General features: G+C 51.5%; 9 protein-coding genes across 9 annotated transcripts; 4 read left to right on the top strand and 5 right to left on the bottom strand.

Moving 5' to 3' along the window:
• Window positions 1-96: 96 nt before the first annotated feature.
• Window positions 97-1,672, top strand: BU26DRAFT_524755 (OTU-domain-containing protein). Its single transcript, XM_033830352.1, has one exon. It carries the CDS (start codon window positions 426-428, stop codon window positions 1,404-1,406), a length of 981 nt encoding a protein of 326 aa, XP_033677135.1. The 5' UTR covers window positions 97-425; the 3' UTR covers window positions 1,407-1,672.
• Window positions 1,673-1,680: 8 nt separating this feature from the next.
• On the bottom strand, window positions 1,681-2,806 carry BU26DRAFT_495493 (glycoside hydrolase family 16 protein; the record flags this gene model as incomplete). Its single annotated transcript, XM_033826220.1, has 4 exons — window positions 1,681-1,863; window positions 1,924-2,365; window positions 2,417-2,667; window positions 2,729-2,806. 4 exons carry the CDS (start codon window positions 2,804-2,806, stop codon window positions 1,681-1,683), a joined length of 954 nt encoding a protein of 317 aa, XP_033677134.1.
• Window positions 2,807-3,931: 1,125 nt separating this feature from the next.
• On the bottom strand, window positions 3,932-5,078 carry BU26DRAFT_166682 (uncharacterized protein). Its single transcript, XM_033820215.1, has 2 exons — window positions 4,807-5,078; window positions 3,932-4,741 (listed from the first exon to the last, which is right to left on the bottom strand). The coding sequence occupies exons 1-2, from the start codon at window positions 4,994-4,996 to the stop codon at window positions 4,134-4,136; spliced, it is 798 nt and encodes a 265-aa protein (XP_033677133.1). The 5' UTR covers window positions 4,997-5,078; the 3' UTR covers window positions 3,932-4,133.
• Window positions 5,079-6,875: 1,797 nt separating this feature from the next.
• Window positions 6,876-7,864, top strand: BU26DRAFT_610490 (uncharacterized protein; the record flags this gene model as incomplete). Its single annotated transcript, XM_033835998.1, has 3 exons — window positions 6,876-6,951; window positions 6,997-7,070; window positions 7,124-7,864. The coding sequence occupies 3 exons, from the start codon at window positions 6,879-6,881 to the stop codon at window positions 7,475-7,477; spliced, it is 501 nt and encodes a 166-aa protein (XP_033677132.1). The 3' UTR covers window positions 7,478-7,864.
• BU26DRAFT_495488 (uncharacterized protein) lies at window positions 7,545-8,696 on the bottom strand. The gene is made up of 2 exons (XM_033826219.1): window positions 8,298-8,696; window positions 7,545-8,249 (listed from the first exon to the last, which is right to left on the bottom strand). The coding sequence occupies exons 1-2, from the start codon at window positions 8,612-8,614 to the stop codon at window positions 7,703-7,705; spliced, it is 864 nt and encodes a 287-aa protein (XP_033677131.1). The 5' UTR covers window positions 8,615-8,696; the 3' UTR covers window positions 7,545-7,702.
• A 127-nt stretch (window positions 8,697-8,823) lies between these two features.
• BU26DRAFT_166640 (TPR-like protein) lies at window positions 8,824-12,726 on the top strand. The gene is made up of 3 exons (XM_033820214.1): window positions 8,824-9,190; window positions 9,336-9,493; window positions 9,545-12,726. Exons 1-3 carry the CDS (start codon window positions 8,951-8,953, stop codon window positions 12,567-12,569), a joined length of 3,423 nt encoding a protein of 1,140 aa, XP_033677130.1. The 5' UTR covers window positions 8,824-8,950; the 3' UTR covers window positions 12,570-12,726.
• Window positions 12,386-13,633, bottom strand: BU26DRAFT_495480 (uncharacterized protein). The gene is made up of 2 exons (XM_033826218.1): window positions 13,466-13,633; window positions 12,386-13,407 (listed from the first exon to the last, which is right to left on the bottom strand). Exons 1-2 carry the CDS (start codon window positions 13,540-13,542, stop codon window positions 12,720-12,722), a joined length of 765 nt encoding a protein of 254 aa, XP_033677129.1. The 5' UTR covers window positions 13,543-13,633; the 3' UTR covers window positions 12,386-12,719.
• Window positions 13,634-13,779: 146 nt separating this feature from the next.
• BU26DRAFT_555821 (NAD(P)-binding protein) lies at window positions 13,780-14,960 on the top strand. Its single transcript, XM_033832341.1, has 3 exons — window positions 13,780-13,957; window positions 14,009-14,263; window positions 14,313-14,960. Exons 1-3 carry the CDS (start codon window positions 13,925-13,927, stop codon window positions 14,868-14,870), a joined length of 846 nt encoding a protein of 281 aa, XP_033677128.1. The 5' UTR covers window positions 13,780-13,924; the 3' UTR covers window positions 14,871-14,960.
• A 54-nt stretch (window positions 14,961-15,014) lies between these two features.
• On the bottom strand, window positions 15,015-16,070 carry BU26DRAFT_524750 (uncharacterized protein). Its single transcript, XM_033830351.1, has 3 exons — window positions 15,656-16,070; window positions 15,439-15,512; window positions 15,015-15,303 (listed from the first exon to the last, which is right to left on the bottom strand). Exons 1-3 carry the CDS (start codon window positions 15,845-15,847, stop codon window positions 15,162-15,164), a joined length of 408 nt encoding a protein of 135 aa, XP_033677127.1. The 5' UTR covers window positions 15,848-16,070; the 3' UTR covers window positions 15,015-15,161.
• Between the last annotated feature and the right edge of the window lie 1,539 nt (window positions 16,071-17,609).

Raw genomic sequence — 17,609 nt, 5'->3', positions numbered from 1 at the left:
CTACTACGGCAAAACTATATTCCGCGCCCGGATCGCCGCAGGGATACGCTTTCCGCCCTCGGCATGCAGATTCCGGAACTTTCACTCGTGCCACATCTGCCCATTACAAACAACGCTCACTTGCAAACATCAGCGCCACTGTTCTTAGTACTCTGAGGGCCTTCAGGCTCCCTTATCTGCGGCTGACTTTTCTCCTTCCCCTGCGACATATATATCTACTTTCCTACAAGAGACCCCCAAATCTTCGTTCCGATCGCCCCACGTCATCAGTTCGCCGCCGCTGCCCCGGTCGCAACCCACCGCCAGTTGTCCGCGTTGTCCGCGCTTTCCCCAGTTTCCGACTAGCTGCCAAAAGGGTCTCTTAATATCCAAAGAATCTACTGAATCACTCCTCGGCCGTTCCATCGCCAGCAGCATCTCACACCATGCCGATCAGAATACGACTTCGAGCGCCGAATGGCATGCATACGATAACGCTGCAGGACGACGCCGCTGTCTCCGACCTACTTTCCTCGATCTCAGACGTCACGGATCTGCCTCTATTCGAGCTAAAATGGGGCTTCCCGCCGCAACCCCTCGACCCCGCCCTCTACGGATTGCCTACGTTGCTCTCAGACACTGACCTCAAGCTCAACGGATCACAGCTGATCGTAATCGCGCAAGCCACCGGGGATCCCAGTGAAGAAGTCCAGGCTCAGCAACCCGAACAACCGAAGTCCGCACCACTCTCGCTACAGAGAAAGCAGAACGAGGCGCTGAAGGATACACCTGAGGTCCCGGTTCCTTCAAGAGCGGGCACCATAGTTCTCCGTGTCATGCCGGATGACAACTCGTGTATGTTCAGAGCACTCGGCAGCGCTGTACTTTCGGACTCGCTCGATTCCATGACCGAGCTACGATCGCTAGTTGCACAAGCTATACAGGCGGACCCGGAGCGATACAATGAGGCGATCCTGCAGCGGAAACCGGATGAATACTGCCAGTGGATATCATATTCGGACTCCTGGGGCGGCGGAATCGAGCTTAGTATCCTGTCCCAAGAATTCGATATCGAAATTTGCAGTATCAACGTTCAAGATTTGCGCGTCGACCGATTCAACGAAGGGCGACCAAAGCGATGTATACTTGTATACTCGGGGATCCACTACGACACAATTGCATTTGTGCCTGAGGGCAGTCCCACATACGATACGGATAACGATATCAAGCTCTTCGACGCGTCTGACGATACAATCCTAGAGGCAGCCAGGGAGCTGTGTGCAGCCCTTAAAAAGAAGCACTATTACACCGATACCCAGAAATTCGACATCAAGTGCAACACTTGTGGCTGGAAGGGCGCAGGTGAGCGTGGTGCCATGCAGCATGCAGAGGAAACGGGGCATACCGACTTCGGAGAGGCGAGCTAGGCGGCGAATGTTCGATATCCTACTTTCGGGAAACTGAATAGCTTCACGCTGGGTGAAAAATATTTTTAGGGGCGATTGCATTTCTAGTGGAGGTCCTTTGAATGAAGATATACCCGCATGGTGGACAGTGTAGAGATAGGCTTGGAGCAATCCAATTATAGCACTTTAAGCGTTTGTGCTCGCTGACCGAAAAGGATGAATTCGGATTTCTTACCCGATTCCCACCACCACGCCGGCGCAGCAGGCGAACAGTCCGTAAGCCGTCCTTCCATTCTTATCTCCGCTTAAATAAGTGGATAGAGTTGATGAGGAAATACGCATCACGAAACGCATCTGGATTTTCCGCCACATACTCCTCGCACCTATCATACCCCGTCTTTTCCGCACAACTGCCGTTACCATCACCGTCCCAGGCTTCGTCGCCTGCATACTCCCCACAGAAGGTGATATTGATGATCTGCTTGTGATTAGCCCCTGCCTATAACTCTGCTGGGGTAGAATCGTAAGTACTACTTACAATCTGGAGCTTCCGGAACGCTTCCTTGATATTGCAGTTCCCCGGGCCAAAATTCAACACTGGTGTTCCCCAGCTGCCCGGATTTACTGCAGCATAACTGTTGTAGGCACATAGCTCAATAGGGATCTTACTCCGCTCAAAATGCCATACTCTGATGCCGATGTCGGGTTCGAGCAAAAGCGCGAAGATACCGCCGCCCTTCTTATTGAACTCGGCGCCAAAAGAGCCCTCTGCTGCAGTGGCACCACAGCCGTCTGGACTGCCGTTCATTTGGCTTTCTGAGTAATGGCATTGCGCCTTCACGTCCGTGCCTGTAGAAGCGCGGGCCTCCATGGTGCACGGAGAAGTTGAAGTGAAGAGGGAGACTTCATTGGCGGAGTTGAGAGATATGCCTTCAACGATGTCGATTTCAGAGTAAGATTCGCCATCTTGTAGGACCCAGCTGCGATTCGTTAGTAATGGCTGAGGGCTGGGCTGGGGGAACAGCACTTACAAAGCGGGCCACACGCCGCAAGCATTTGCGGGAAGGTGGGCGAAGTCTGCTACTAGGAGGCCATTATCGAAAGTTTCCTTGCTGTGCAAGCGGATGCTACGTCGACCATTCTGGGCATCTTTCGCGTCACAGGTGGTCGTGTTGTCCACGCCTAGGTACACTTTTCCATCTACGACCTTCGCGAGATGAGACGACGTGGCGGCATTCTTGGAGATGTAGCGGGCGAAGCCGTGGGTGTAGATGTCGGGTTTCTATGGTGTTATGGTTAGGATTACTGAATTGGAGGGCGCTGAGGGGACGGAGTCAACTCACGTCTTCGAAGTCGAATGAGCTGAAGAAGTTGCTTGCATCGTATATCTTCTCCAGCTTGTACGGAAAGGAAGATACCATATTGGCGAGACAGATACTCACCAAGAGGAAAGCCGCAAAAATTGACGAGAAATGCATGGTTGAATAGCGCCGGTCTTGGTGTGGGAGTGTGTGTGTGCCAGCGCTCTTCAAAGGGGGAGAGAGCAATTAACATACGGGCATGCGGAAATCAACTGGCGACTGTCTCTGGTCACTGCAACGCCAAAGGGGGAAGTGTTACTGTGAAACGGAATGAACGTCGAGTGGCCGAAGAACGTACTATGTTGCCGCTCATTACAAGAGCCCTGAGCACAGATCAATCGGCTGGTGAAAGGAGTGGAAACGGCCTGATAGGTTTAAGTCGACGGGGTCATTCGGACGGCTATTGATAGGAAAAGCCTAGTCATGGCAATACCATACATTGGCGACGCGCAACCATGCATTTCGTAGGCAATGGAAGTAGGGTGAGCATTCTATTAGGAGTGCTCATTACTCGGATGACCAAAAGCTTCACTAGTCTCATTGACCCGAAATGCTGATTGGAGAAAGATGTGTCCCGAAGAAGGATGCCCAGCTAGGGGCGAAATAAGGTATTTACCTGTGAGGGGCTCGTAGCAATCACTACGTAATGAACAAGAACCAGCATGAAGTGGAAAGGCCTCCAGCACCCCTCAGGATCATATCCGGCGAGAACCTTCAACCTGTTAGTCATCTCAGAGGATGTGTTGAACATTGAATCACCCGCCCAAACTTCCCTATCCGCGAGCAGTGTGCGTGGTTGGGAGTCACTTGAACACCCCGTGGTCTCCAGGCCTGGAAAAACATTCCGTAAAAGAATTCATTCCTCGAGGGCGCACTTTCACCAAGCTCAGTCAGTCTGCCTTTCCAGACAGTCACAATATTTATCTAGGGAAGGTTCCGGTCCTTCCGAGCTAGACTCCAGTCCGCCTCTCCGGTCGCAGTAAATGCAGTTGGGGTAAGCCAGCTTAGTATAAGCCAATCCGATCTGGCCCAGTTGCTCTCGTCGACTTCGTATTGTTTGCCGTATGTGTGGATAGTATTACTCAACTCGCCGTACAATCCCAGTCCGCGTTGGTAGGCTTGCCAATTCTCATATTTAAATCCTAGAGTTTGCAAGAGCGTGGTGTAGGCAGAAGTGGGAATCGTGACGGTACCGGACCCGGTAGCAGTGCTCTTCCCGAAGGCCGTCTTGGATGTAGCAGTACTGCTCAGCCCAGAGGGAGCAATTAGTGCGGAAGTACCGGCCGCTCCGGAGGTGGTCGATGATGCAAGAGTACTGCTGAGTACAGAGATAGCCCCGGTGTTCTTCATAATTGTTTTGTGTTTCCTCTCCGCCACAAAATTGAAGTCATGCTGGAGTAATGAGCGAAGAAGCTTTTTTTGTGAAGAGGCAGCGGGAGCCGTCAGGCTCGTGCCAGTCGTTCCGGGAGTACCCCGCTGAACATATTCCGTAACCATGGCGAAGAGCTCCTTTTCCAGCGAGCTGCCACGTGACTTTCCAAATAGCAGTCGCACTGGATGGAGGATCTCCGGAAAAAGTGAATTGAGCTAGCACTGAATCCTTATCCGATAGCATTTCAAGGACATGCCGATAACCCAAACAAGTGATAATTTGCTGCTTCCGCGTGATTTCGGAGCGTAGTTTCTCGATGGTGTTGTACAGGGCCTCCCATTGCTGTTGTCTGTGGGCAGCGGCGTCCCGAAGCTTACTGAAAGCGCGTGTATAATCGACTTTGCCTTCTCCGGTGACTGTTGCTATAAAGTCACACACGTTGTACTGGAATTGGTGGAACACTGCCAAAAATGGTGTTTCGGTTTGCGTGATGCTCTTGAGGTGGTTCGATATTTGTTTGACAGTGGCTGCGACCCCCGATCGCTTGTTGCCCTTTGAATTTGCGAACTCGCGTAATACGCCCTCTAGGCGTCTAAGCCGTTCCAAATGCGAGAGTTGGGCGGCTATGAGAGAAAATTGTAAGCATACCAGTCTCCACTCAACGGTCTCCAAAATATTAGAAACTTACTTCTTTCTTCATAAAGCCGGCCATTTGCCAAGTACCTGTCCAAGAATTTGGAAGCCTGGCTCGCTGCCTCAGAGTCCGGGCCACCTCTCGTTCCTCGTGACTGCAAGAAACTGTACGCGTCGCTCAATCTGGGGGTTCTATGAGCCCCGGTATTCTTGGCGAGGTTTGTTCGATCGTATGGATCCTCCATCAGTTTTGATATATGGCTCTGGAGGCGATACCAACACTCGAGTCTCTTGAAATCATTTTCTTCATCTGATACGTAGTTTATCATGGCGTGAGACATGTTCTGGATGGAGAGATCCTTGGCGAATGCCTCGAGGCGCTCGATGAATATCCCAGGATGCAGATCGAATTGATTTCGGGCATTTTCAAAGTTTGTTGGCCGTTTCCCGACGGATTGATCTCCACTTGATGCTGGCATAAAATCCCAAAGCCAGGGGTAACGCCCATGTCGTGTTCGCAGGACATCGTTTGACGCGGTGATAAAGCCCACTATGTCAAACCACGACTGAGATACGAAGAGTTCAGATTTCTCTTCGCGCGACTCTTCAAAGCATAGCTGCTCCGCTCTTCTTGGGTCCATTCCCTGATCTAAGTACCTTTGTTTCTGGTAACTCCGATATTGCTGATCCAAGACTGCCCAGCAGGCAATGAAAAGCCATTCGTAACCGCCGAGCATCAGGAGAAACAGGAGTATCGGATAATCTTCTAATAGGATATTAGCAATACCATTCATCCGAAAGACATACGAAATTCTAGAGTACCATTGTCATGCTTGCCCAGAAAGGTATAAATACCACTCAATAAAACCGCTACCCACAGATGGTAACGAGTGACTACCCTCAGCCAAGCAACTATGAAGACCCATGATTAGAATGAATGGTGAAGACTAAGACTGTTCTCATACAGTTTCTTGCTACAACTCCTATCCAAGGATTGATGGAAGGAGGAGGCAGACTAAGTAGTGCGGCCGATGCACATACAATAGCGACTAGAACTGGTAGAGTGTCTCCGCCGATCATTGCTAGAGGTTGATTCATGACTGTAGTCGGAAGAGACATAGAATGACAAGCTATGAGCCCTTTTGTCGTCAATTAATATAAATAGGATGAAGCGGCTCGGTGAGTCTTAGCAAGCCATTAACGCGGGGGCGCAACAATGAGTTACCAAGAGCAAGCGAAAAGTGTTCAGCTTGTGTTTTCTAGCGGCTATTCCTACCCTTCGAGTGGCTGCGTTCTGAAGGTAACGCATCTGGCCCCGCGACTAGGGTTTCAGCCTTGCTGAAAGCGCTAGTTAGTAACAACAAAAAGCAATTCATGGTACATTCAGTTGTGGAAGTCTCGCAAAGCATTAGCATACTCATTCTTGCAAGAGCGTATTGGAAGCACTTGCCATAATTGCCTTTGAGTAGCTATAGTATTTAGTTTAGGATCGATCGAGATAGATACAAATTGCGTCGATCCATAGGAGGCCTTGCTGGCCCTCCACTCTCATTTGATACATAACACAAAAAGCTCCATATATTTTTGTGCACGAGGAACGGGCGGTCGCCAAGTAGAATGGTCTTAGCCAGTCTCGGCTCGCCCCGTGTGTATGACACGGCTTAGTATTCCGTCGATCCCCAGCCCAGTGCTGAGCGGTTGGCAGGATATCTCGACGTCTGGGGATCCAGGTAGGATTTCGATAAGCCGGATTGTTTTACTCTTGGGGCTCATTAAAACGGCGCTGTAAACGGGGTGTATGCTGTTGACGACTGTAGCAATGGTAGCATCCTAGGATCTCGGGAAGAATCTATATTGGAGGGATTTGCTCGGGGCTGAGCATCGTCTTAACGCCTGGTGGCCTTGGGTCAGCCGTGTGGGAGTGCAACCCATGCCCGGCACTACTTCGCTCGGGATCTCAGAGGGATAATGGCGATGCAATGTGAGTTCGCATATTATTAGAGGAAGAGTTAAAAAGTGGTTGTGTCTGGGTGAGTCAAGCCCTAGCCCAATCGAGCTATCACGTGGTGATAAGATAAGACATACTCATCCTCTTTAACTTTCTCCATCCTCCTCGAACACCGCGCCATGGCAGCGTCGAAAGTACCAAATGGCGCCGAAAAGCTCAAGCGTTCCAAGAAGCGCAAATCAAGAACCGAGGGTAAGCTTCCTCTGGAAGAATCTTAATTATGGGCTAATTTCACAGTGGAAGTTTCGTCTTCCGAAAGTGATAGCGGTGTCAAGCAGAAGAATCGGAAGCCAGTGCATGTAGGGGAAAATGTATGACGAGAATCCCGGTTAAGGTCTACGCCTTTGGATTGACCTAGACCTAGGGTGCCTCGACCGCCACCGAAGAAATCTCTTCCACATCCCCGAAGAAAGTGAAACCTTCAAAAACCACTCCAGCTCAAGAGGAAGGCAACGCTTCCACGGCCGAGGACGGAACTTCTCCACCGCCGGCTGTTTCGAGCGCGAAGTTGAAGTCCACGCCCAACGAAGCAGAAGATTTCACGTCTATTTACCTTCGGAAGGTGACGGCAGAGCTAGCGGACGATCTCGACAAAGTGCGCGAGGCGAATGACTTCAAGGCCAGCAGCTTACCGATGTTGATCAATGCTCTGAAGCAGGGCGAGAGTATCTATTCGGCTGAGGAGAAGAGGAGAGTTGTTAGTGCTGCGAATCCATGAGTAGTCAGCAGTTAGCATAGGTGGCGTTCACGGAGTTGACGATGGCATATCAGGCTTTGGTATGAAGGGTTCCAAACACTTTTAAGCCTGAAAGGGCACCTTGGATATCTTCGCTAAAAATGGTGGCAATGAGCCCGTTTCGATGCCCAACCCTTCTATGCCCGAAATCCAACCCACAATATGCTAGTAACGCCCGTGATGATGCCTTAAATCCGCCATCCCATATTAATAGGCCTCGACTTCCAGTCCCGATCTCCACTCGAGCTCGATCTGCCATGCGAGCAAGAATGGATGCCGGATTATAACCATATCATGTGCCAGCTTCATCACCTTCTCTCTCTTCTCTGCCTTCTTTCCCGTCGGTAGCACCAACAGTGTATCATATGCCCGCTGCAGCAGCTTCTCCTCATACGTTCTCCTTAGATCGTCGTCGTTCGTCCAGTCAATAATGTCTTGGTATAGCCCCTCCAACGGACTCGCGCTGTAGACCTCGTTCTTCACTTGATTTGTGGTCCCTTCGATCGTCGCACCGAGGCGCGTCTTCCGCTCGTCGATTTGCCGCTTGATCGTCTGCGCCTCGTCCGCTTCGTAGATCTCGGCTATGCGGATATAGGTCGCTGAGGGATTGGGGAGGCGGCCTTCTAGATACGAGTATATCGGGGAAGTTGGGAGCTGAGTGGAGAGCGCGCGCGCGTATTGCAGCTTTGTGCCATGTCGCCGGGCATGGTCAACAAGCTTATCGATGGCGGTCTGGGATTTGTGGGCGTCGTCGCTGCGTCAATTAGCTACGTTTCGAAGTATGTGATCTGGGTAAGCATACGCTGCCGCATATATCTCAGCCAGCTTCAATCCGACCTGGGTATTCTCATCTACTTTCGACGGACCTTGCTTCTCATACAAACCCCTCAGACCCAACCACACCTGAGGATCATTCGGTTTTATCTTCGTCGCGTCATTATACGCTTTCGCCGCCTCTCCGTACCTGCCCAGTCCATCGTTTGCGCGTCCTAGAAATAGCTTCGCGAAGTAATTTTGAGGGTCTTTCTCCAGCACCGCATTTGCTTGCTCGACTGCTTCATCCCAATTCTTCGAATCGATTGCCGATTTCGCGGCCTTGAGCCAGGATTTGGTGGACATGATGGGATGCAGAATGATTTGGTACGATTGCTCGCGCTGATGAGGAGCACGATTCGGGTTATGAATACGCCATTGAGCGCTGAGTGAAAGGTACGAGGCTTCGGGGTGGGGCGTGGAAGGAAGCAGTGAGGGCCCCGCGCTAGCGCCGAAAGAGCCTAGTTCAGCCCTACTAGAAACACAAACACGACCTTCGCCTTCCTTGCTCCGCGCCTGCTTTTCGCCGCCCCTCCTTTGTCGTCGGATGACGCTTCTTATACGCTGCTTTTGTTCCAGTTTACAGACTTCGAAGGACCCCGCGTTGCCTAATTGCCCGCCATTTGAAGCCGTCCTGCCACGATGGCGTCACGAGCAGACAGCGCACACGACTTGCTCGATTTGGATATCCAAACATTGCGACAATATGTTGAGCTATTTCCGAATGAGGGCCTATCGAAGGTGTTGACCGGGTATTTGAGCAGCGGAATCTCGAAATATCCGCTTTCAGAGGAGACAGATGCTCCGGATCTGAGTGAGGGCGGCGTCTCTCTGAACGAGGATGTGCCGCTTTCTCAGGAAGACTGTTTGGTGATGATGACTGTATGTTCATTCATTCCGGTCTCGGACAGGCATTCCTTCGGAAGCCATGGCTAGCATGACCTTCCTGATCTCCGGATTTCTGGAAGAGGCTTTGCCCTCCGTGCTATCCCGGGTCTCGAATACGAACTCGCTGATGCCGTCACAGGAAGGCATCCTAGAAGCGAAGGACTCTCCACTAGCCCATTGCTTGCTTGGAGACTACTACCTCTCGTTGGAAGAATACGAGAGCGCAGTCGAGACGACCCGAAAGGGCCTGAAGCTCGCCGCTGCGGCGTCGAAGAAGACGGATTTGCCCTTCCAAAGGTGATATTAACTCATTTCAAGTCTACTTGGGCAAATGCTCATCAGCCCTAGGGTTCGGGACGCACTAAGCAGCACCCTTGCTACGGCCCTCGTGTACTACCAAACGCCAAGGAATCATCCTGAGGCGAAGGAGATATTTCAATCCATTCTAAAGCGCAAACCCCAATTCACTTCAGCATTGATTGGCATCGGTCTCATTCTTGAAGAAGAGGAAGAGTACGCGGAAGCTGTTGAATTCCTTGAACAGGCACTGAAGCAGGATCCCTCCAATGGACGTATTGGCGCCGAGACTGCGTGGTGCCAGGCGCTCAGCGGCGATTATGCGGCCGGATTAGCAAGACTACAGGAGTATCTGGAGTATCCCCAAATGGACGCTTCAACGCAACGAGGCAGAGAACTTCGAGCGCAGACCCTGTACCGTATTGGCGCCTGCATCTGGGAGCTAGACACTACGAAAGCAGCCCGGCGGGACCGACAAGGAGCCTACACCAGGTTCCTTGCTGCAATTAAAGCCAACCCGAACTACGCGCCGCCATATACGAAGCTTGGTATCTTCTACGAAGACTACAACAAGGACAAGAAACGAGCCAGACAATGTTTTCAGAAAGCCTTCGAGCTATCGCCTTCCGAGATTGTTGCAGCGGAACGCCTTGCTCGACTATTCGCAAACCAAGGCGAATGGGATATTGTCGAAGTGGTGTCTCAACGAGTTGTCGATTCTGGAAAGATTCGCGTAGCTCCAGGATCCAAGAAGAAGGGAGTGAGTTGGCCCTTTTCCGCGCTGGGCGTAGTTCAAATGAACAAGCAAGAATACCAGAAAAGCATTGTGTCGTTCTTGTCAGCTCTCCGCATCAGCCCGGACGACTATCACTCGTACATTGGCCTTGGTGAGAGCTATCACAACTCCGGACGATATATTTCCGCTGCAAAAGCTTTCAACTATGCCGAGAGCCCTGCCGACGGCGTGGACATGAAGAAGATGGATGGCGCGGGCTGGTTCACAAAGTACATGCTAGCAAACGTCCATCGAGAGCTGAGCGAGTTCGACGAGTCTATCAGAGGGTATGAGGAAGTTTTGAGTGAGAGATCCCAAGAATTTGGCGTCTCAATCGCGCTCGTGCAGACGCTTGTGGAGAAGGGATGGCGTTGTATCGAAACTGGCTTCTTCGGTGAAGCAGCCGATAGTGCGATCAGAGCGGTTGAGGTTGCAACTACGATCACAGATTACAAGCCGGACGCCTTTAATCTTTGGAAGGCTGTCGGCGATGCATGCGGTTTGTTCACCTGGGTCCAAGGGAAGCTGGACCAGTTTCCCACGACAATGGTGGGGGACCTTTTGAGCAGCAAATCCGACGTCGAGCTTGACTATGACGCTCACAAAGACATTGATGGCATCGGCTCAGATGAGCTTACTTTGCTCACTTCCAACGAAAGCCCTCTCTTATCGAGAGTGCTACAAGCGTCGATCCTTAGCCAGAAGCGGGCAATAGCAAGCTGCGCGGGCGATGTTCACGCGCAAGCGGTTGCCTGGTACAATTTGGGGTGGACAGAGTACCGCGCTCATGTGTGTCTGGAGCAGGAAGGGGAGCAGGGTCAGAAGCTTACTACGTTCCTACGAGCGGCTATGAAATGCTTCAAGAGGGCTATCGAACTGGAAGCAGGCAATGCTGAGTTTTGGAATTCGCTTGGAGTCATCACAACCACTCTGAGTCCAAAGGTCGCTCAACATGCGTTCGTCCGCTCTCTGCATCTCAACGAACGTAGCGTCCGCGCATGGACAAACCTCGCCACGCTCTATCTACTCCAGAACGATCAGGAGCTCGCGCATCAGGCGTTCTCCCGGGCCCAGTCTACCGACCCAGACTACGCTTTAGCATGGGTGGGCGAAGGCATCATCGCCCTACTTTTCGGCGACACCAACGAGGCACTGTCGCACTTCACACATGCCTTTGAGCTTTCGGATTCTTCGCCTTTGCTAACCAAGCGGCAATACGCCGTCTCCACATTTGACTTCCTGGTCTCGTCGCCTTCAGCCTCAAACAACATTACAAACCTCGTCCAGCCACTGTTTGCTCTTCATCAGCTGAGCTTTCAGGCTCCCTACGATATCCCACACAAGCATCTAGCCGCACTGTTCCTCGAGCGAATAGGCAGTCATGATGCAGCGATTAGTGCGCTAATGGCGATATGCGAAGCCGCGGAGCAGGAATACGAGACTGCAGAGTCGCTTTCTGCGCTAGCGCGATATGCCCAGGGGAAGAACGATCTCGCTAGGAACCTCCTCGCAAGCGGCTCTAATGACTCTGCCGCTGAGGAAGCGGAGACTGCATTGGAATCACTCTCCGACTTCGATGCCGAATCGAACAAGTCCATAATGTCTCCCGACGCACTCTCCAAGACCAGACTCTCAGCAAGGCTTACAGCTGGGTTGGCACATTACTTCCGTGGCGACCTTGACGCCGCTATTCCTTACTTTCGAACCTCGCTTGAAGCCACGGGCTCAAATCCGGACATCATATGTCTTCTCGCTGAGGTCCTATGGGCTAAGGGCGGCGAAAACGAAAAGGATGTCGCGCGAGAGCAACTCTTCGCCGCTGTCGAAAAGCATGGCCGACACGTCGGCGTTGTCACGCTTTTGGGTGCCATGGCGATGATAGACGAGGATGTAGATACAATGGAAGCAGTGAGAGAAGATCTCGAGTCTTTGCGTACAGACAAGGGCCTCACTCCCGAGCACTTGGCCCGTGTTGAGAAGGTCTTGGAGGCGATATCCTGCTCCATCGGCGGTGAAGAGCAGGAATTGGACGAGGCTAGGCGGGGTGTTATGCTCGCACCATGGAAGCATACCGGCTGGACAGAACTGGCGGACGCTACCGGCGGAGACGCCTTCGCGGCGACTATGGCTAAGGAGACGGCGAGGAGGAGTGTTGCTCCTGTTGGTACGCTCGATACGGAGGGGCTCGCTAATGCTTTCGCGGGAACAGGCGATGTAAAAGATGCGCAGAGGGCCATTGTGCTTGCACCTTGGTGTAGGGAAGGCTGGAGCGCGCTTGTGGAGTGCTTGAAGGCTGCATGAGCACGACAAATTCATGAAGATTGGGGCAAAGATTCAGCGATGCTGCTCCTTCCGCTCAGGCTCGCTATACTTGGACACAGAAGAATATAAATAAGCCGCGTAGCTTCCCTGACGCGCCGCGTAGTGACTCGCATTGAAAATTATGAATCCTCAAAATTGATGCTTCTTCTTCCACGTTGGCACTAGTGTCGATGCGGTGGCCGCTTTCCCCTCAACCCTGTCTTCCCCCTCGTGGTACATGGCAAGTGGGCAGTTTGCAGTAGTCATCGGTATCGTTCCTTTCGTCCGGATCTGTAGCAAGCGGACGGAAACATCATACAAGAAGTCGAATCGAACGTCCTCTTTCTCTCCGAGCCAACTCGCCAGGCCATGTTGGGCGAAGAAATCAACAAATAGCTTGCGTGCTTGGCTGCCTTCAGGCGTACCTTCATACAGAGCCGCAACCGCGTCCATAGTTAGAGGTGGCTTGGTAGAAACAAGTCCTTCCGCTCGTGATTTCGCAAGCATAGCGTCGATGATGTCGTTCTTCGCTTTGACGTCCTGGAGCTTCTCCGCGAGCACATAGAGTCGAGCTAGGAGCGTGAACTCGTCTGCCTTCTTCTCGGGATCTGTCTGTCGTGTTGCCAGCCGGTCTGTGTAGAGCAGGTTGGCGTAGAGGGAGAAAATTTCGGGTTGGTCGTCCGGGAGAGGGACGACGCCCTCGTCGGATTCGCGCCATTTTCCATTCATGGCGCGGGCGAAGAACTCGGATCGCGAGACGAGCAGCTTCTGGTGGACGAAGAAGGACTCGTCATTCGGCGAGGTTCCTACGCATACGCGAAGGACTGGCCCGGCTAGGCTGCGGAATACCTGAGGTTAGTCGCGTTCGATGAATTGCTGGAGATTAAGAAACGTACTTTAGAGCCTGTGTGGGGAAGACGCGGCTGTTTGTATTTGACGAGCTAGCGCTACTGCCGAAGAAGGAAGAAGACATTGCGAAGAGTTATTCAAGAACCCGATGCATACTACTCGTCGATATATAAGTTTGCAGACCGCCGTCGAGAAATCGGGCGCATGTTTCGCAGAAGCGCGCACGGGAACAAGGCTGTCTCAGCTCTGGGTTTCAGGCAACTTCAGATGCACGGATGTGGGGCTAGGCCGCATGCGATAGGTTATTGTGGTGCATACGTAGGAGTGTGGCACGGCGCGTGCGGCGTCGTTCGGCTATAACAACACCACCAGATGGCACAAGCCTCCTTCAAAGTTGAAACATTTAGTTCACGAAGAAAACTTGCAGGGCATTATTTGACTTGGCAGTGAGCGCCGGATATTCCCAAAGGAAGTGTTGGAAGGCAAACACCACTGCTGAAAACGCCATGACTCTTAGCGGCGTAGCGCTCATTGCTGGTGTAAGTCTGACTCTGTTCCATCTAAATCTATCCAGCTGATATATCAGACAGGGAGGGAGCGGAATCGGACAGGAAACGGCTTTTGCATTCGCCGAAGCTGGGTGCAAGGCCGTCGCTATCGCAGACATCAACGAGGAAGGCGCCCGAAACACATCCGAGGAGAGCAAAACATATGCTACCAACCCCGCCTACCACAGCTTTAGCATCAAGGTGGATGTAGCAGATGAGGCCAGCGTGCAAAACATGGTCGACACAGCTGTAAATGGACTTGGAGGTCGGATCGACTATTTCGTGAACTGTGTGGGCGTGAGTCAAACCCCGATTTTCTCCTCGCTCTGGATTGACCTGCGACTAGATCATAAGTAGGTCCGGCTTCCCAGTATCGGACCTGAATATGGAGCACCTCGACCGCGTGATCCGGGTCAATCTCTATGGTACCATCTACTGTATGAAGGTAGTCTCTAAAGCTATGCAATCCCAGGAGCCCCTTGAGTTCGCGCCCGAGACCCGGCGTGCAATTCGCCATCCAGAGAAAGTCCTCGGCCGCGGCTCGATAGTCAACCTCGCATCGGTCAATTCCATCATGGCTAATCCTGGGAACCTGGCGTATGTGACAGCCAAACATGGTGTCCTTGGTGCTACCAAAGTGGCGGCATTAGACCTCGCGAAGGACCTCATCCGGGTGAATGCTGTTCTTCCCGGTGGCACTGATACTCCCTTGTTGGCTTCGGCTATGGAACGGGTGTCTAATTTCAGGCAGCGACTCGCTGAACGAATCCCGTCTCATCGTCTGGCAAGTGTAGATGAGATTGCCGATACTATTATCCACATATGCAGTCCCGCGGCGACCTACATGAATGGGGCCGCAGTTGTGATTGACGGAGGAGCGACGCTCACCACGGCGAGATTGTAGCTCGGCAGACCCGGTAGTCCAGGTTGAACGCATACAAATGCAATAGAATGAAAATTTCCGCATGCCAAAATCGGCAGTGGTTAGGTTGCCGAGCCTCTCCGTGAGGGTTGGCGTATCGCAAGCTTTCAAAGGCTGCTCCGGTTGACCGACTCTGCCCGTACTATTTTATTGCTATCTCCGCGCCGCAAGAAGATTCGAAAATCTTGCTACTCCTTGTCGTGGCCTTCATAAAGACTTCAGGCCCATCCATGGGGTCGTGGTGCCACCTCAAGCAATCAACACTGTCATCATTCACACAGAACGTGACGGTATGGAAAGCGGGAAGAAGTTGTGGCCACATAGCTTTGTCGCACAATTCCCTCTCCCGGTTGACCGGCCAGTAGAATGTGTCCTCATCATAAGGAGATACATCGTAAAAGACCCGCGCGTTTCCCTGGACACACTACGGTCAGAATTACCCCCAATTTAGGGATCGGCGAACCGTAGTGCAATGATGCGCAACCCCCCTTGTGTCTCCGTGATCTGAAGAAAGAAGTTTGGAGCCGAGTTCCAATAGACACCGGCGTACATGTGAAGTGGTAGAGAAGGTCGTATCGACGTCTGACCTTGCTCTAAAGAGGTCGTGATGTGCCGGTAGATAGCCTGCAAACGTGGCGGTACACATTAGCACTTGTCTTATGGTAACATTCACGCCCGTCTTAGGTCCACGCTTGTTGAAGCTCTCAAGAACGGCTTTTTGAACACCGCTAGAGATATAACGGTTTGTGTACTGAGATACAACGTACCTGGGTCATCTTCGGGCCCATCTCTGCCATGCGAACGAGATTTGGGCGGGGTTCACCCAAGAGAACTCCAAGTAAACACTGAGTGGATAGATCGGTAGCGTCCAGTTTGGGCGTCGCGTTCGTAAGAACAACGACTCCGCTATTCGATTGCGGAACGAGGAACATGGATCCTAGAAATCCTGGGATACTCATCGTGTGGTGATAAACCTCTAGACCTGGGTGAAGTCACTGAGTAGACCAATGAAATTTAAAACTCAATGCAGTGCTGAATTCGAGACTGTTCCCTTGCACGAATTTCCCGGAACGAGTTCTTGAGAGGATAATCGAGTGCAAACGCCATAACACCCTTCAAGACCAGCAACGTCCGAGAAATCCACCTAGGCGGGTGGAGCCGGCGGTGGTGTTGCAAGCGCGTCCATCAGAGCTGAAGATGGATAAAACAGATCGCAGACGTCGGGATGAGTCTGCACCCGTGAACCGAGGAACCGACCCCACTACAGCGCTTCTCAACAACGTTCATTGGATCCAGATTCAGTTGTGCGCGGCAGTAATAGCCATCACTTATGTTGCGCGCGTTTGCCCTCTGCATGGGCCAATCAAAGAACCATCTTTAACAAGGATTGTAGTCAGCATAACCTCTATAGGTTGGTGACTTAAAACGAGAAAAAATCAATCAACAAGGATTGCAGCTGTAACCGATCTGATTAGTTTCACCGGCTTTCCGAACAGATTCACAAGTGTGACTAAAATTTAGAATCTCCTTCAATCCGAGCAAAATGGTTAGCTATCCTCCAAGCGTTGCCGGGTCTGCTGTGTCCAAAAGAGCCTGACGAGTCGCGCGGCAACTCCAATGAACTGATCTCATCTAGTGTGAATCCGGTGCAGAACCTTTCGTGGAACACTACAATAGGCGCACCTACAAGCAGGGGACTCAAGTTTGTGCTTAAGAGAATAACATGCTTAGCTCTTCGAGTATAAAAATCCCTCTGTCCGGCCACATAAAAGTCATATAAACAGCATCAATATTTCGAAGACTTCACTGATATCTTCCTACCAAGTGTAGTCAAAGAGGTGTAAGTGACCCAACTACAGCAGATTGCTAGTCCTAAGCATTGATCCCATCTAGCATGTGTGGCATTCAGACCCTCGTTTTTAGGTGCGGCCATACCAACACGGCTAAGACAATGACACTCTGTGAGGAATACGGAACTACAAAGCCACATGCGTTTGGGGACCAAAACGTTCAGGTCGCGGACGTCTGTTGTGCTTGCAAAGCGAACGCAGCTACGAAGTCTTGAACGGGAGGAACTCCTCGAACGCAAGCTAGCTCGTAAGTCGTGTCTCCTCTAATGCATTGATGGCCTCATCGCTAATACCCGCCAAGTAGTCGCCTTGCAGCTTCATCTGCTGACTATTGCCTTCTCATCCTTATGAAGGTCAACTGTTTCAGGACTGGAGATAGTGGTTGTGAGATAGTGGTTGTTGTTGTTGTTGTTGTTGAATTATTGAATTGACCTAGCTCTGAGAGCTATGCAAGTATTCTACAATATGGAGATAGTGGTATTTCCTATGATGTCTGCGTGTAGGAAGTTGAAGCCTGATAGCATGTCATTGCGTAGTCTACTAATAACATTTGTTTTTCATTCCGCTAAGGCACATATACTTCCAAATGATAATAAAGGCCTTGATTCCGTGGGACTTCTGAAATGTCAGTTGACCCAAGGCTTCTCAGACTCCTATTATCCTAGCGCAGTCATCAATTCCCTCGACTTCGTCATAAAGAAGATGCGAGCATACTAGATATACAGTACTAGCAAAAAAGACGCTATATTCTAAAGTCCGCAGGCGATATTATCCTAGCGCACTAATCTTCCCAAGTCGTGTGATAGAAGGCATGCGCCTCTTTACCCCAAGATAATGCGCTTTTCTCGAGTGCGGGAATTCAGTGAACAGG

The sequence above is a fragment of the Trematosphaeria pertusa genome, assembly GCF_010094035.1.
Source record: "Trematosphaeria pertusa strain CBS 122368 unplaced genomic scaffold BU26scaffold_21, whole genome shotgun sequence".
Classification (NCBI taxonomy): domain Eukaryota; kingdom Fungi; phylum Ascomycota; class Dothideomycetes; order Pleosporales; family Trematosphaeriaceae; genus Trematosphaeria; species Trematosphaeria pertusa.
The sequence above is the reverse complement of the archived record's forward strand: the minus strand, read 5'-3'. Positions and strand labels throughout refer to the sequence as shown.

Excerpts from the sequence above, each read along its gene's own strand:
- BU26DRAFT_524755 (XM_033830352.1), top strand. The coding sequence starts at position 426 with ATGCCGATCAGAATACGACTTCGAGCGCCGAATGGCATGCATACGATA.
- BU26DRAFT_166640 (XM_033820214.1), top strand. The coding sequence starts at position 8,951 with ATGGCGTCACGAGCAGACAGCGCACACGACTTGCTCGATTTGGATATC. Across the intron at positions 9,191-9,335 it reads ACTGTTTGGTGATGATGACT|GAAGGCATCCTAGAAGCGAA; the intron begins GTATGTTCATTC and ends ATGCCGTCACAG. Across the intron at positions 9,494-9,544 it reads ACGGATTTGCCCTTCCAAAG|GGTTCGGGACGCACTAAGCA; the intron begins GTGATATTAACT and ends CATCAGCCCTAG.
- BU26DRAFT_495488 (XM_033826219.1), bottom strand. The coding sequence starts at position 8,614 with ATGTCCACCAAATCCTGGCTCAAGGCCGCGAAATCGGCAATCGATTCG. Across the intron at positions 8,250-8,297 it reads GCTGAGATATATGCGGCAGC|CGACGACGCCCACAAATCCC; the intron begins GTATGCTTACCC and ends TAATTGACGCAG.
- BU26DRAFT_555821 (XM_033832341.1), top strand. The coding sequence starts at position 13,925 with ATGACTCTTAGCGGCGTAGCGCTCATTGCTGGT. Across the intron at positions 13,958-14,008 it reads GCGTAGCGCTCATTGCTGGT|GGAGGGAGCGGAATCGGACA; the intron begins GTAAGTCTGACT and ends TATATCAGACAG. Across the intron at positions 14,264-14,312 it reads ATTTCGTGAACTGTGTGGGC|ATCATAAGTAGGTCCGGCTT; the intron begins GTGAGTCAAACC and ends ACCTGCGACTAG.
- BU26DRAFT_524750 (XM_033830351.1), bottom strand. The coding sequence starts at position 15,847 with ATGAGTATCCCAGGATTTCTAGGATCCATGTTCCTCGTTCCGCAATCG. Across the intron at positions 15,513-15,655 it reads TGGGCCCGAAGATGACCCAG|GCTATCTACCGGCACATCAC; the intron begins GTACGTTGTATC and ends CCACGTTTGCAG. Across the intron at positions 15,304-15,438 it reads CCTTCTCTACCACTTCACAT|GGAAACGCGCGGGTCTTTTA; the intron begins GTACGCCGGTGT and ends TAGTGTGTCCAG.
- BU26DRAFT_166682 (XM_033820215.1), bottom strand. The coding sequence starts at position 4,996 with ATGGAGGATCCATACGATCGAACAAACCTCGCCAAGAATACCGGGGCT. Across the intron at positions 4,742-4,806 it reads CCGGCTTTATGAAGAAAGAA|CCGCCCAACTCTCGCATTTG; the intron begins GTAAGTTTCTAA and ends TTTCTCTCATAG.
- BU26DRAFT_495480 (XM_033826218.1), bottom strand. The coding sequence starts at position 13,542 with ATGTCTTCTTCCTTCTTCGGCAGTAGCGCTAGCTCGTCAAATACAAAC. Across the intron at positions 13,408-13,465 it reads TTCCCCACACAGGCTCTAAA|CCTAGCCGGGCCAGTCCTTC; the intron begins GTACGTTTCTTA and ends GGTATTCCGCAG.